Source organism: Zonotrichia albicollis, chromosome 27 (genome assembly GCF_047830755.1).
Source record: "Zonotrichia albicollis isolate bZonAlb1 chromosome 27, bZonAlb1.hap1, whole genome shotgun sequence".
Classification (NCBI taxonomy): Eukaryota; Metazoa; Chordata; class Aves; order Passeriformes; family Passerellidae; genus Zonotrichia; species Zonotrichia albicollis.
Window position 1 is genome coordinate 356,831 of NC_133845.1, and position 14,898 is coordinate 371,728.

The 14,898-nt window shown below is 54.3% G+C and overlaps 1 protein-coding gene across 5 annotated transcripts in view; it reads right to left on the bottom strand.

Moving 5' to 3' along the window:
* The window catches only part of ZBTB16 (zinc finger and BTB domain containing 16), a 54,202-nt gene that overhangs the window by 4,222 nt on the left and 35,082 nt on the right, over positions 1-14,898 (bottom strand). For all 5 annotated transcript variants that reach the window (XM_074527857.1, XM_074527859.1, XM_074527858.1 and 2 more), the window contains exons 4-5: positions 14,084-14,170; positions 874-1,044 (exon numbers count right to left, since the gene is read on the bottom strand). In XM_074527857.1, coding sequence (XP_074383958.1) covers positions 874-1,044; positions 14,084-14,170 — 258 coding nt within the window. The remainder of the gene's footprint in view (positions 1-873; positions 1,045-14,083; positions 14,171-14,898) is intronic.

The window sequence follows — 14,898 nt, forward strand, 5'->3', positions numbered from 1 at the left end:
CAGGATTCCCATTTCCACATCGGGACCCCTAGCCCACGTGTGGGTCTGGCAGCTGCCAGCCACAGGCTGCGCAGAGCGACCCTCTGTGACACCACCTGCACAACCCCCAGCAGCCACCTTTACATCCCTTTTGGAGATTGTGTGCATGGCCCCTGCCTGACAAGAGAAAGAAAAGGAGCATCCCTCCTCAGGATACATTTTGTTCCCTGTCAGCAACAACAGTGGTGTCAAGGAGGGCACATGAGCCTTGCACTTGTGCGGGCAAAGGATGGGTGAGTAGTGCTTCACGCAGGCAGCTGTGAAGATCTGTGGCACTGGCTGTGATCCTGCACGGTCCTGCTCATCCCCCAGGAGCCAGCTCTTTCAGGGCTGTTTTGTGACTGGCCCCGAGTGACGGTGCTGGCGATGTGGCCAGGACCACGGAGCTGCCCAGGGATGCTGTCGGAGGAGCTGAGGACACAGCGCGGGCGCTTTGAGGACACGGCGTAAGGCGGCCAAGCCGGGCTCTCCCGCTCGGCAATCCTGCAGCCCAGCCCTGCCCCAGTGGGGCCACGGCAGCACCAGCTACACGTAGCGCAGGTCGCCCTAATCCCATTAGGGCTGAGCACCAGCTGATTATGTGCATCTACCGCCGTAAGCTGATGAGGCGGATATGATCGCACACCCCCTAAGAAGGTCACGTGCCACCTCAGACCAGATCAACTTATTACACACAGCTTTTTTTTTTTTTTTTCTGTTTTGTTTTTCAAATCCAAGCCACTTCAGGCACCTCCATGCTTTTTAAACACAAACCACCTCTCTTCCCCCTATTTCCTTTCAAGGCGTGGGGAAGGAGCGCTTCCCGGCTGCCCCAGCCCGAGTCCCCTGCCGTACCTGTGTGGGAGCGCAGGTGCCTCTTGAGCGCGGTGTGGCTGGGGAAGGTGCGGTTGCACTCGCTGCAGATGTAGCTGCGCACCCCGGCGTGCACCTCCATGTGCTGCTGCAGGGCGCTCTGCGTCTGGAACCGCTTGCCGCACAGCAGGCAGAAAACAGCCATGTCGGTACCTGTGCGAGAGGAGAGACCCTGCTTAGGCACTGCCTGGCACCCCTGGCCCACCACCCCACTGTGGGGGGGTCCCACTCCCCCGTGGCAGCAGGGATGCTCGGGCAGCAGAAGGGACCCCAAGAGCTGCCATTGGGAGTCCCTGGCCACCGCGAGCCTGCTGACACTGGCCCAATGAGGGAAAGAGACGAAGGGGAGAAGTTGCTCGCGTTGCACTGGAGGCAGCTGGGAGCCCTGGCGATGCCGAGGGACGCCCAAACACAAGGCAGCTGTTGGGTGATCGCAGCATCCCCACACACCTCTGAGAGCTGCTGAGCTCAGACCTCGTGATGCCCAAGGGAAAGGGAACCCCAAAAAGCACCCCATGACGCTGCCCTGGGGAGCAGGCAGGATGTGAGAGGGGGACGTGCCCACCCCTTGTGCTGCATGTGGCCCTGAGCCCCAAGGCAGATCCAAGCTCCATACCATCACTCTTGGGTACAAACCTGGCTGCAGCAATGCAATAGGGACAAAACCCCAAGCCAGGTGCTTGTACCCCGTCCATAAACACCTCAGACCTCTAGCCCTAAACAGTTTGTTTTCGCTTATGCATAGCTGATTGTTCAGAACTGTGAGTCACTGCAAATTGTATTACACAGGGAGATTAAGCAAATAAATGCTCGCTTTTTGGAGACATTAAAATGTGAGGACTATGGAAATAAAATTAGCTAGAAAATTGTATTAGCAATTCATTAGCAGCACAAGATGTTCAAGGTAACCAACAAATCTGTGCAGCCTTCAGGAACAGCAGGGGCAGAGGGCTGCTTGCCACACTACCAAAACCAACCCCAGGGACACCACCAGGACCGCAGCACCACGGGGCAGGGACACGATGGGCAGCAGCACTGTCAGCGGCACGCAGGCAGGGGACAGGGAAGGACGCTCCTGGGCAGACCCACACCTCCAGCTTGGGAGCCACGGGCAACGGGCATCCCGGAGGGCATCCTGGTTCACACATCACCTGCTCTGGCATCGTGCCATCACCCACCCAGGTGTGGTGGCACCTCGTGGTCAGCTCTGCCCTGCTGGGGACGCAGAGGCTGCCTAGGGAGATGCTCAATCTCAGCCTTGCACTGGGCTACCCTAAAATGCTCTGAAATCTGAAAAAATCCCCAGTGAAATGGGAATAAAAGCAGCCAGAGAGGTGGCCCCGCATGGGAGCTGCCTTTCTCCCTCAGCAGGGATTTATCCCGGGGGGTTGTGGGCTCATGTGCCCCCCACACAGCTGCGGACAAAACGCTCCCGAGACAAAAAAAAAAAAAAAAAAAAATTTAAAAAAACCAAAAGGAAAAAAAAAAAGCAAAAAAAAAAAAAAAAAAGCAGGCAGCCCCGAACGGGCAGCGCGCAGCAAATCCCAAGAGGTATGTGGCCCCGCGGCCCTCGGCGGCCCCGGCGGTGACAGCAGGACGGGTCAAAGGTCCCCGGGGCTGAGCCCCCAGCGCCGCGGCCAGCTGCGGAGCGGAGGCCCCGGCCGGCGGGACGCCGGCCCCGATAAATCTGCCGCCAGCAGCCCCCGCTGGGGCCGGGGACAATGGGCTCCCGTGGGGGCGGAGGGCAGGACAATGCCGCCGGGCCGGCGCGCGGGGCCGTAACAAATCCTCCCTGGCACCGCAGGGCCCTCATTTGTGAAACTAATTGGCCCCCGCTTGAAAAAAAATAAAAATGGGCTGACTCCAGCAGCCACAGCGATGGGGACGAGCTGCCTCGTGCACGCATGGGGGACAGGGCTGCTCGCTGGAGCCGGGCATCCCCCAGGTGCTGCTTCCTGAGACCTGCAAAAGGCCAGGTTGATTTCTCCTCTTCTTTTTCTTCCTCAAGTAATGTATCAGTAAATAAACACCCCGGACTGGGAGGTCAGCGTGTACTGGCAGGGCCTGCGAAGACGCACGTTTCCAGTTGAGCTCTGAGAGCAGAGCATCTGCGTGACACAAAGGCTGACACCGGCCGGGCGCAGAGGTGGAGCACTGGGAGGTGGCCCCGCATCCCAGCCCCGAGCCCCGCGGTGGGACACGGGGCTCAGGCAGCGCTTGTTCCCTGCCCTGAGGCTCCGCAGGTGACTTTCTCCAGCAGCTGAGGGGCGCGGCAGGCACCACTGCTGGGTACCGTCCCCCTGCCGGCCTCCAAGGTGCTTGGCTTTCTTTAGGCTACATGCCAACTGTGTCACACCTCTGGAGGAAGGATGGGGAGTGGAGAAAAACGGCAAAACTCTGGAGAGGGTGCCACACTGCGTGCCACAGGACTCAGCCCTGCGTCCTGTCGAGAGTGCATGCCTGGGCTCCAGCCACAGAAGCCCCGAGCCAGCCCTCAGCCATTGGAAGAAAAATCACCCCTGATAAAGAAATGCTGCCGCCCCAAATCAGTGAGAGACGGATTTATTCATTTCCCTGACATTTTAATGGTTTCTCCCCTTTTTGCAGGAAGATGATTACAAATTAAGCAGCATTTAAACGCTTTTTACTGTCAACAATTAAAAGGGGTGAAGGCGGGCGAGCAATTCATTCCCCGGGAAACGCGCTGGCTCTCGGCGGGCGCCGAGGGCCCGTCCCTCTACTGTACACAGCACAATGGCCCCGAGCACGCCATTAATTTTGCAGGACGTTCAAAAGCAAATTAAAATATAAAAAGCCCCTGGGCACAAAGATAGATACCGAGGGAGGGGGCGGCGTAGGTCAAGCTCGCAGAATTGAAGTCTTAGCAACTGGGAAGGTTTAGGCACAGCCCCGCACGCTGCGTTCAGCTGCCACCTCTGCCCACCATCCCCAGTTTCTGTGTCCCTGCCAGAGCCAGCAGCTGAAAGCCACCAGTGGGGCAGCTGTTAGCACTGCCACAGGGTTCCAAGGTGGAAGCTGGAGCGATTTGGGCGTTAGACGCTCTCTTGGTAAGCGTGCTGGCCACATCTCGCAGGGTCTTTGGGTCAAAGTGGTCCCAAAACTGATTTTTAGTGGGGGATGCTTGATGGAGGGAGGGAAAACCCTATGGCTGCAAGGCCGGAGATGCACATCCCTGCTCTCCAGCAGCTCGGTCCCCAAGCAGCGCAGCCGGCAGGGACGTGATGACGAGCAGGACGCGCCGTGTGACAGCGCGCCCCGTCCGTCCGAGCCACGGCGAGGGATGCTGCAGCGCCGCCCCCACCGCCGCCTCTGCGGAGCAGGAATCCGGCTAAAAACCGGCGTGGCTCGGCTCAGGGAGACACGGCGGGGTGGGTCTGCCTCGCACCGGGCCCTGGTGGAGTTTATGGATGCGGGAGGTGCACTGCAGGAGAAAGGCGACACGTCCCCTTTAAAAGGAAATATAATTTACAGTGTGCAGCCAGGCGGGCCATAGTTTCAATCTCGTTTACTATAGAGAAAACTCTGCTAGCTGTTCTCTATCCCACAAATCCGATTTAATCAGACAAGCCAGCCAGCGTGGCTTGAAGTAAAAACGGATAATTAGTAAACAGAGAGCTACTTCAGTGCTTCATTGGCATTCGAGCCGGGCTAGTGTGTCGCATTTAAAATGCAGTCTGATGAAGTTTACAAAATCAAACCATTTGTTACTCCTATTGAAGAGGCTTCAGGCCACTTGCAATTAAATTGGAATTAGTGCTTAGAATGAGATACAGCAAATTCATACTAAAAAGGGATCTGACTTTCAGACATTTGACTTCAAGTTTTTCCCCCCATGCTGGAGCACGCGTGCGTGTGCTGGCCCCCCAGAGCCCCTGGCAGCAGTGCCAAGCCCAGACCTGCTGTGTGCCTGGGAATGGGGTGACTCGGGGATGCTGTGGCAGCAGCGCAGGGGGGACAAAGGGAGTGATGCCACCATGCTGGTGAAGCCATCATCCCCACTGAGCCCCAGCAGGGTGGCAGCACGGGGCTGGCAGTCCCCAGGCTCGTGGCACCAACATCGAGACTGCAAACCAAACTGCCCCTCCCTGAGTCCTCTTCATAACGCTGCCATCTTTCCCTGCCTGCCCTCAGACCCATGTTATCAGACTTGAAAAATGAGCAGATCCATCCACTGCTGAAATAATTAGGAGCATGGAATGAAAGGCTGTGGAGGGGCACACTGGGAAGGCTCTAGCATTATCACGGGCATGAGCATGCTCATGTCTAAGGATGCTGACAGAGCCTGTTGCTGCCTCATGCACCCTGAAACCTCCAAACCCTCACCTCAGGTCCTATAATTCAGGATCTTCCACAAGGCTCCCTCTGTCACTGTTCATGCTTAACATCATACCTCACATGGTTCATGTGCCAGAGGTGACCTGACACTGCTGCTGTCCTTACAACAAAGGCGAGCGGCTCCGAAACATCCTGGCCATGCAAAGCAGGAGCCCAAAGGCTGCTGGCACTCGTGAGATGAGATTTCAGGGACATCTGATGGTTTTTGTTAGCATGTCAAAGGCTCTCTACCAGCCCCTACCTCCCAGCCAACGCTGCTGGCTGCTGCTGCAGGGGAGCTGCAGGAACAGCAGCACTGGGGACGAGGGTGCCACTGGCAGTGGGGGCCACAGAGGGGCACAGAACCCTCCCCCCAGCCCTGCCCACAGGAAGGCTGGCAGAGGCAACAGGGCTGCAAGGGGCCCATTGCCTGGAGCATCCTCTCACAGCTCCAGCACCCAAGCTCAGGCAGAGCTGGCCTGAAGGACAGCCTGAAGGTGCCCAGCTCAGCTTTCCACAAGGGACCCTGGGAACACGGTGCACATCCTGCTGTCACTGAGTTGAAAAGCAGGCACCAGCACAGGCCTGGGTAGCACCAGCACTGAGGCTGCAGGACTCATGGGATGTTGCCCCAGGATGATGGTGGATTCATGTGCAGGGTAAGAAAATCAGCCCAGTTTTGGATTCTGTTTTCAGGATGATTATGAAACCCAAAGCGGTGTTTTTGGTGGCAGCACCGAAGTGCACCCACAGGCAGGTGCAAAGGAGCCCTCCCTGAATGCTGCTGTTGGGACACAACACCTGCAGATGCCAGCCTGGATGTAGGGGTGTTGTGCAGAGCCGTGTTGTGTGGTGCCACCCACTCCAGTGCTATTTGAGAGGTGATGGCATTCATTACTGTGCTGAGTCAAACAGCCCCTACAACCTTCATGGGTCACTGGAGAAAGGGGGGAAAACCCCCATAAGATAAACACAGGAAATGTGTGCATTTTGTACCAGAGTCACCAAATCATCCCAGTTTCAAAGCCTGCCTCTGGACTCCACAGCTCAGCCAGCTCAGCTTCTGTGCTAATTAACATCTTTATGGAAGGCAACCTCTCCCAAGGGGGCATTTGTTTGATTATTATTATTTACTTAGAGATAGCACAGCTTTCTTCCCAACTTTAACCGACTACGGAAAATTAATTCTTAAAAAGCAGTTGACGCTGCCTGCTCTCCTGCCCCTGCTGGTTTTCCTCCTGGGCTGGATGTGGACACTCCACTGCAACAGGAGGCCAGGCCAAGCTTCTGGCACTGCCTGCTGCCTCCATGCCAGCTCACCCTTTCACAAACACTGAGGAAAACTGGTGTTTCAGAGTAGTCGTACAACATTGACCTTGCAAGCACAGGGGATTAACAAATCCCCCAAAAGAAATGCCTCACTTTTTGCTCCTGCAGTGATGCACAGGGCTGCTTCCCACCCAGCCACACTCCTGTTCTCTCCACAGCCCAGGCAGGATGCACATGGAGGACGTATGGGGTGCTGGTGCCCGCAGCAGCCTGGGCAATGCGTGCCAGGCCCTGAGCTGCAGCTCTGGCACGGGCAGCTCATGCCTGCTGGGGGTGATTTATTCCAGGGGCCATCTGGACCTGGGGGACAATGTGGTCCCGTATCCTTGTGAACTGGCTCATTAGTCACACCCTCGTAGCTTGACCTCTCTCTTCCTTTGAGCAGGGTGGGACAAGAGCATCCCCCTCTCACCTCCCTTTTGGTGGCCCGTTGCTCCCCCATGCCCAGTTGTGCCCTCCCCACCACCCTCCATCTCCATCACTGTCCCCATTGCCATCATCACCACCTTCCCTCACCGCGTTTGCTGCCATTGCTCAGGCACAGTCATTACGGGGGCACGTGCGGGGAGGGAAGGAGCCCGGCGACGATTAGTGGCGGTGGCTTTATGGCAACAGGCACACAACTCATTCGTTTCATGTTTTGCAGAATATAAAAGCGCCGAAACATCTTAATTTTAAATTCTTATCATTGAATTTACTGCTTTTCTCTCGCAATGATTTGTGTTGCTTTTTAATTTTTACAGTCTCTACAGAAGCCAGATGCTACTGCCTAGGGCCAAAATAATAAAATCCCGCTGCAGTCGCGAGTTACAGAACAAAAAGGAAACGCGCGGCTGACAGAAGTTAATATCTCAATTTAACAGTGCTGCTCCGCTAATGATCCTTTGATATGTGTTTATTTAGAAAGGTCTGATCTTGACCTTGAAAGCAAACTAAACCGCAAAGTCTTTATGAGAGGAGAGAAAGACTTTATTTATAGACTGGCTTTGCGTCAATCACGGCGGCAGCTGGACCCGCGCGGGCGAAGCTCCGCGCTGCCTGTGGGCCCAAACGGGGCCTGCAGCGGGAAAGCGCTTCTGGGAGGGTATGGGATCAGCTGCCCTGGGGGACAGCAGCGCGTCCTCATCTCCAGGGCAGGGTGCTGAGCGCACCATGGAGGTGCAACCCAAGGGATACGGGCAGCCCCAGGCCTGTGCGGGATACCCTTGGGGGACAGCACTGGTCCAGACACACCCCTGTCCCCAGAACAAGCCACCCGGGAGCGCTGCATGCCTAACCCCTTCTTCCAGCACTGGAAAGTGCTGCCTCTGCTCCCTGGGCTACTCCCTGAATGGGGTCCCCAGGCTTGGGAGGAAGGGATGTGTTCAGCATCACCCCAGCCCACACTGACAGAGCCTTAGCAGTGTTTCCTCTTCTTCCCGAAGAAACTGAGTGCTATGCAAGCCTGGCAGAGGGAGCTTTTAAGGGCCAATCCTTTTTATTGCATTTCCACCTCCTGGCTGGGGGAGGTGGGAAGCTCCTGAGCTTTTAATGCTTCTAGCCTGGGATTGCAATGTGGACACTTCACACCTATGGTGTGCTGTGCTCTCCAGCCCAATTTCCATTTTTTCAGGCCAAAACAGTTGTTTGAAGTCATTTGCAGTCCCTAAAGCCTTCTGGCCAAAGCTGGAGGCACATACTCCCAGCAAAGTAGTAACCCCAAAGCCTTTTTATTGTACTGAATATCTATCAAAATATATCAACACATATTAAACCCGTTCAGGTAGACTCATGATCATCCTTGGCAAAAACCATCACTCAGTTGTTCCAGCCCTAAAGGTACCGATAGAAAACTGCCCCCTTTCCTGGCAAAACACATCACCTGGCCAAATGCAGTAACCTGGTATCTGAACATCTATGTGCAACACCTCCCTTTTGTGCTGCTTTCCCCTAAGCTCACACCATTCTGGAGAATGCCAGATTCAACCTTGCTATTCCCAAGGAAGCTGTGCACTGGGACACCTCTGGCCTTCCTGAGAACCAGTTTCTCTGGGGCAAATCACGGTGGCATTTCTGGCCACTGCGTCAGATGGAAGCTGTCACACATTCTTGTCATCACTGCACCAGCTTCACAGATTTCCTCTTCCCAGTTGGAAATTGGACTGAAATCAGCTGACAAAACAATCTGACTTTCTGCTGAAAACCCTGAGCTCTCCCCCACTACTTCTGAACTATTGCTTAACTGAAACTGCTCCATGTCCCAAAAAAAGAGTTTTGGTGAGGAGACCAAGGGGTCTTTCCATGGAGACCACTATCACCATCACCACTGCCATCATCCCACCTGGCAGAGGGCACCACCTGCCCACTGCCAGTCCATTCCACTCGTGCATCTCTCCTGCTCAAGGTGGCACCATCCTGGCACCCTCCAGTCCCACGGAGCTGTCACGAAGCCCTGCATCACACCCCAACAACAAAATGACCTTTTTGGTGCTGAGGCGGCTGCCTGGCAGAGCCTGGCCACTGGAGCGACCGGCTGCCGTGAGGCACAAAGCCGGGACTCGCAGCATCTGCTTATTATTCCTGCACCCCCATCATTAAAAAAAGAGAAAAGATGAAAAGGCCCCATCGGCAAAGCCAGGGAGATGTGGAGCGGCACCGAGCGCGGCCTGGCCCCCAGTTGTTGGGGGTTTTTGTACAGCGGGGAGACGCGAATCCTGGGGGACAAAAGTAACTGCTAAGGTAAGTTAAACCTTGTCGAGATGAACTTTCCTGCTACTTTTAATTAAAAGTTCTTTGGAATTAAAAAGGACACTATTCAGGAAAGGCTGAAAAAAAAAATTCATTGACACCAGCCCGCCCCCCTCCCCTTTTTCCCAAGGAAAAGAAAAAGCTGTTTTTGTGTGTCTGCTCACCCAGCCCGCACTGTACAAAAGGAAGCGGATTTGCAGCAAGACACATGAGATGACCCCCTGACCCCGAGCCGCTGAAAAGTCCTCAATGGCATAAATACCAGATAATCAATCACATACCAGGAGGGCCAGTCCCCCTGCCCTCGCCCCCGCCGCCGGGTTTATGAGAGATGCACTGTAAACGGACACCGGCTCCTGACGGGAGGCCCCTCTCGGCATTCCTCTGCTGGACCAGGAGACCCCGGCCGCCTCTCAGACCGTGCTTCATCCCGCTTTTATAAAGCCCAGCATGGAAATGCTGAGCATCCTCAAGCTTGCCATAGCTGATCCCTTGTGCTCCAGAGCAGAGGGGGACAGAGACCCCTCTCTGTGCTCTGGAGAGATGGCCAATCATCCTCTGTGCCACCACCAGCACACGGCCAGCACTGAGTTGGGCATGCAGAAACCAGGGAGAAACCAGCCCCATTTACAGAAGGCTTTTCTTTTTGGGAGGCTGGCTTTGTGAAGCCTTCGTGGGTTCTAGCAGTGAGTACCATGTCATGCTGTGTTCCCCTATGGGGCTCTGACCAGCACCCTGAATGCCAGCAAAGGAAGGCAGCCAAGCCAAGGCCCTCCGGTGCTCCAGGGCAACAATAGATGTTAAAGCTTTCAAGGGAGGGAGGGAAAAATCTTGCAGTGATACTGCACTGGTTTGGTTAAATGGGGAGCCACTTGGCAACTAAATTTGATAATGCTTTTGTCCATGGGTCAGAGGTTAAATATGTTCACACTAATCCCCTTCATCTAGAATTAAAGGACAAGAAAGATTTCTCCGTAGCTTAGTGAGAGGGCTTTTCTCATCGTGCTTTAAATAGTATTTGCACAGGAAAATTAAAGGCAGACCATTGGCCCCGATGCCATCGTGGCTGCACGGCTCCGCCACGCTCCCACCTCCTCGCTGCTTTTGGTGAATCCACCAGCTTGCACGATGCCTGGCCTCATCACATTTCCCCATGTGTGCACCCAGGAGCACAGGGACCTCTTGCTGCCATTTGCTGTCAAAGTGACAAGGGCAGCCGTGGTTTGGGAGGCAGGGAGATTCCCGGCTGCAGGAATGCGCGCCAGGACTCAGATTTCAAGTGCTGTCACAGGACATTACTGTCAGACAAAGGGGCTCTGTGCTGCACCCCTAGGACCCACTGCCCCCAGACCCTCTGTGAGCTGGGGCCGGCACCTGAGCGTCCAGAATCCACTCTTGCACCAAGAGAAAATGTGCGAAGCATCGACTGTCCGCCGCACACGGCATCGCCAGCACAGCCTCCCCCGCCGGGGCTGCGCAGGGATAATTACCTCTAAGCATACTTAATGCTACAGTGCGTTATCTCTAGCTATGGAGAAAAAGCACGATCCAGAGGCATTTCCCCCCAAAGTCTCATTGGGTTGCTCTCAGAAAACCCTCCTGAGTCCTGCGAAACAGTAACAGAAAGGCACAGGCAGCCCAGGAAGATGCCAGGCTGGTTTTGGTAAGGAAGTGTGCCAGCTGCTTGTGCTGGCTGCTTGTGCCATTGCTTTGATCAAACTGTGGAAGAGGATGCAGCAGGACAAGCCACAAACAACATCTCCCAAATCTGCTGCTGGAGCAGGGACATTGCAGATGGCTGTTGGTGGCCAGTGGCACCACTGAGACAAGCCCCAGCCACTGGCAGAGTCATGCCAGCATCCCAGTGAAGCGCTGGCCTGACCATTAATCATGGTGCCACACCGAGTGTGAGGCAAACAGAATTTGTTTTTCAGTGTGATTTATAGCTCACATCACCAAACTCACGTGTTGTGTTCCACTTGCTCAAAATCTGTCATTTCCACACTGGAAGTAGCAGTGTGCCATACATCTGCAGCATCACTGCAAGGTTTTGGGCTGGAACCATTTTGAGACAGAGAAAGCAAAGCAAATGTGAGGAGATAAGACAAATATGTAATAAATTTGACTCGATGTACATTTGCCAAGAACAGGGGTGGTGCGTGCCCGTGTGACAGTGCAGCTCCGGCGCAATGCCCCCTCCACCTCCTCCGGGCTCCCACGCATTCCTTGGCAAACCCAAGACAGTTATGGGGTTGCTGGGATGCTCTTCTATGGAAAAACACCAAGAGCACTGGCATAAAAAGCAAAAATAATTTAAAAATTTTTAAAAATCCCCGTGCGGTCGTTGAGCAACGCTTGCCATGGGAGACAGCGCGGGGGCATCCTGCCACCTCTGCTCCCGGGTTCCTGCTCTCACGCGCCAGATCTTTCTCCCTTTGTACCTCCGCTTATACTGCACGACTGTTTTGAATCTCTAAAATAATGTGACAAGTTAATGATGGCACAATTATCTAAATGTTTAACAGACATGTTATCTAAGTGAATCGGATTGAGATTCCATCCCGCTGACAATAAACATCAATGGGAGAGCAGAAAGTGATAGGCAAATTATCGCCAACCCTGCAATTTCAATGCTATTAAATTTGGAGGAATAACAGCCCTGAGGCCTGTAAACTCTGAATAAAATAGACCCTTGTGTTTGGCCAACTATTAAATCAAAACGCTACCAACATCCCAGCAAAAGAAAAAACCAGGGGGGAAGAAAAGGGGGGGAGATATAGAGCTTTTCAATTTTCAGTTACATGTTGGTTTTATTAATTATTTTCTGCTACCGGTGTCTCAGGACAGAGGATACGAGGGATATGAGGATGAGAGTATGGGATGTAGGAAGGGAATGCACCCAGGGGATGGGGGCAAGGGAGTGTGAAGGGTCCTGCTCCATCCTTAGTGGCGCGGCTGGGGGCATGCCAACCCCACAAATCAAAAACTCCAACTACTTGCTGATGCAAACGTGCTCTGTAGTGGGTGTTGCTCATGCCCACGCGAAACTGGGTCAGGAGTAAATCTGCGCTGTCCTGCTGACTGACACCGGCTGCCGTGCGCTAACTGCCTTGGCACACGGGAGGAAACTCGAGACGAGTCACCTCTGATATTTATAAACGTCGGCACGAGCCCAAAGCCCGTTAGCACCAGCACCGCTCGTGTGCGCATCCCGACTCCCAGCGGTGCTGCCTGGGGCTACTCAGGCTGCCATCTCAATGCATTCTGTTTTTTCCTCTACATTTGAGGAGAAGGGTAAGGAATTTTCCATGCTCTCTTCCCCAGCACCAAGCCCGTGCTTCTGGAAGATGAGCCAAAACAGTTGCTGCTTTTCCTATTGCAGCGGGACGGGGGCCAAGGACAGTGCACACCCGGAGAGGGCGTCTCAGCCCCGTGTCTATGGGGCTGCACACAGCCCTGCCAGCGCCGTGCTTACAAGTAGGAACTGTTTTTTAAATTTATTCTTGTTTTTTGCCTTGCCTCAGGAAGTGGGGTGTTAGTTTTCTGCTGTGGAGATGAGCAGTGCTTGATGCAGCACATGTACAACAGCCTGGCTTTGTGTTACCATCATTCAAAGCAGCTGGAGGCAATAATGACAAGCTCCCCTTGGGTCACTGTGTCCCCCTGCTCTGGTTGCCCATTGATCTTTGAGCTTTGGCACAATCCAGCCCCAAGGATTCACCAGCCAAAGCAGGTTCAATCCCTACAGGAATGTCAGGGTTGTTAGCCAAACTGCTCTGCATCTGCAGGATGGTTTGGGGTGCAGGCATCATTCAGCTCCATGGCTGGGCTCCCACTTGTGAGCCCATGATGCTCAGTGGGTCTGGGAAATAGAAGGAAAGGGGGAGCTAGCTGTGATTTGCTTTTTACTTGGCCACTTTGACCCCCCTGCCTGGGCTTGGGTTGCTCAGCCCTGTGCAGCCAGTCCCTCACTGTGCTGGCTGCCCTTCACAGCCTGTCTCCTCAGCCCACGCATAGAGGGCTTCAAAACAGACCTGGAATGGCCAAACCCAGCCTCCAGCTGTAAGGGCATGGACAGGGAGGGCAAGTACTTTAAGATTTATGGAGTGGTGTTTGGCCAGCACAGCTCCATGACCTGGTGGCAGCCGGTGACACAGCACTTTGCATCCGTCCTCACACCCCCAGCGTGAAGTCGGGCGGGTTCTCTGTGCCAGCCCCGAGCACAAACTCACTGCCAGTGGCATTTCTATCAGGGCTTTCAGCACTGAAAGATGAGCCTGTGCTCAGTTAAACTGCTCCCAATATAGCACAGGAGGAGCAGGCGCTCTGTCCTGCTCCAGTCTGGATTTGGAGGGTGAAGGGCTCCACCTGGGTCTGCCCGGCTGTGAATTCCCCCAGGCAAACCTTTCCCAAGCACGGCAGCTTTTGCAAGAGGCTGAAGAGATCCTTGTGTTCCTGATGGTGGCATCACTGAGGGGTTGGGAAGTGCCAGAGCAGAAACATGGCAGAAACCAACTTCTGGGAGGTGTTTGGACGGGAACAAGCTTTGCTTGCAAAGGGGGCAAACGACCTCACATTTGTTCTGTCATTGTTTCCCATGTTAAGGCTGAGCAGCGCTGTAACAGCACTGCACCAACTGGTGCCTTAGGCTGTGCTTTAGTGTAGGAGGAGCTGGGGCTGCCTGGGCAGCACAGAGGCAGGAACTGCAGAAGGTCCAGCTCTCTCTTGGGCAAAGGGTGACAAAGGCAGCCCAAATGTTAGAGCCTGCACCTAAGTGAAGGTGGAAGGGGAGGCCACGTACCAGTGTGCGTCTGCCGGTGCGTCTCCAGGGCGTCTTCCTTCGAGAACTGGGCGCCACACTGATCGCAGACCAGGGCCTTGGCACCCGCTGGGGAGAGAGAGGGACAGCAGTGTTACTCCAGGGACAGAAGGACGCACACCTGAGCATGCACCTGCACACTGCTGCTGCCATTAACACTCCCGTGCATGGAGGGGTTTCATGCTCAGTGTCCCCTGTGCAGCCAGCTAAAGCAGTGCCTCATTCAGCCCTGTGCTCCTGTTCCTTGCACATCACAGCAAAATACAGAGCTGCTTGCCAGGAAAAGATTATTATTATTTTTTAAAATCATTACAATATCAATGCATTTCATTAGCACTGCAACTTATCCAATTGCAATTGGTTTCCTGTTCCTTCCCATCGTGGCTGGTGTTGCTGCTACCCAAAGATGCACCTGATGAGGGATGTGGCTGGAATGCAACAACTGAGCAAGAAGCTCAGAGGCATCTCAGACTATTGGAAAGAGATGTGGGATTTGGGGCAATTCTTAGAAAATTACAATCAATGTGCTGCTGGTTTGGGCAAGGAAAAACCCAGGATGCCCAGCAGCAGATAAGTAGCTTCTAGAAGAAACCAGATTAATGACACACCATATCCAACAGCATTGTGGGACAAAGCCACGGCCCCATTTCAAGGTTTGATTCATCTGTTGTGAGGAACTAAATGTTCCAGAGCAGGACTCAAGGTGAGGGCACTGCCTCGCAGAATGCTGTGCTGCCCATTTTCAGGGGTCCACACTGCCTCTGCCCTCTCCTTCCTACCCCACCGAGCCCTCCAGC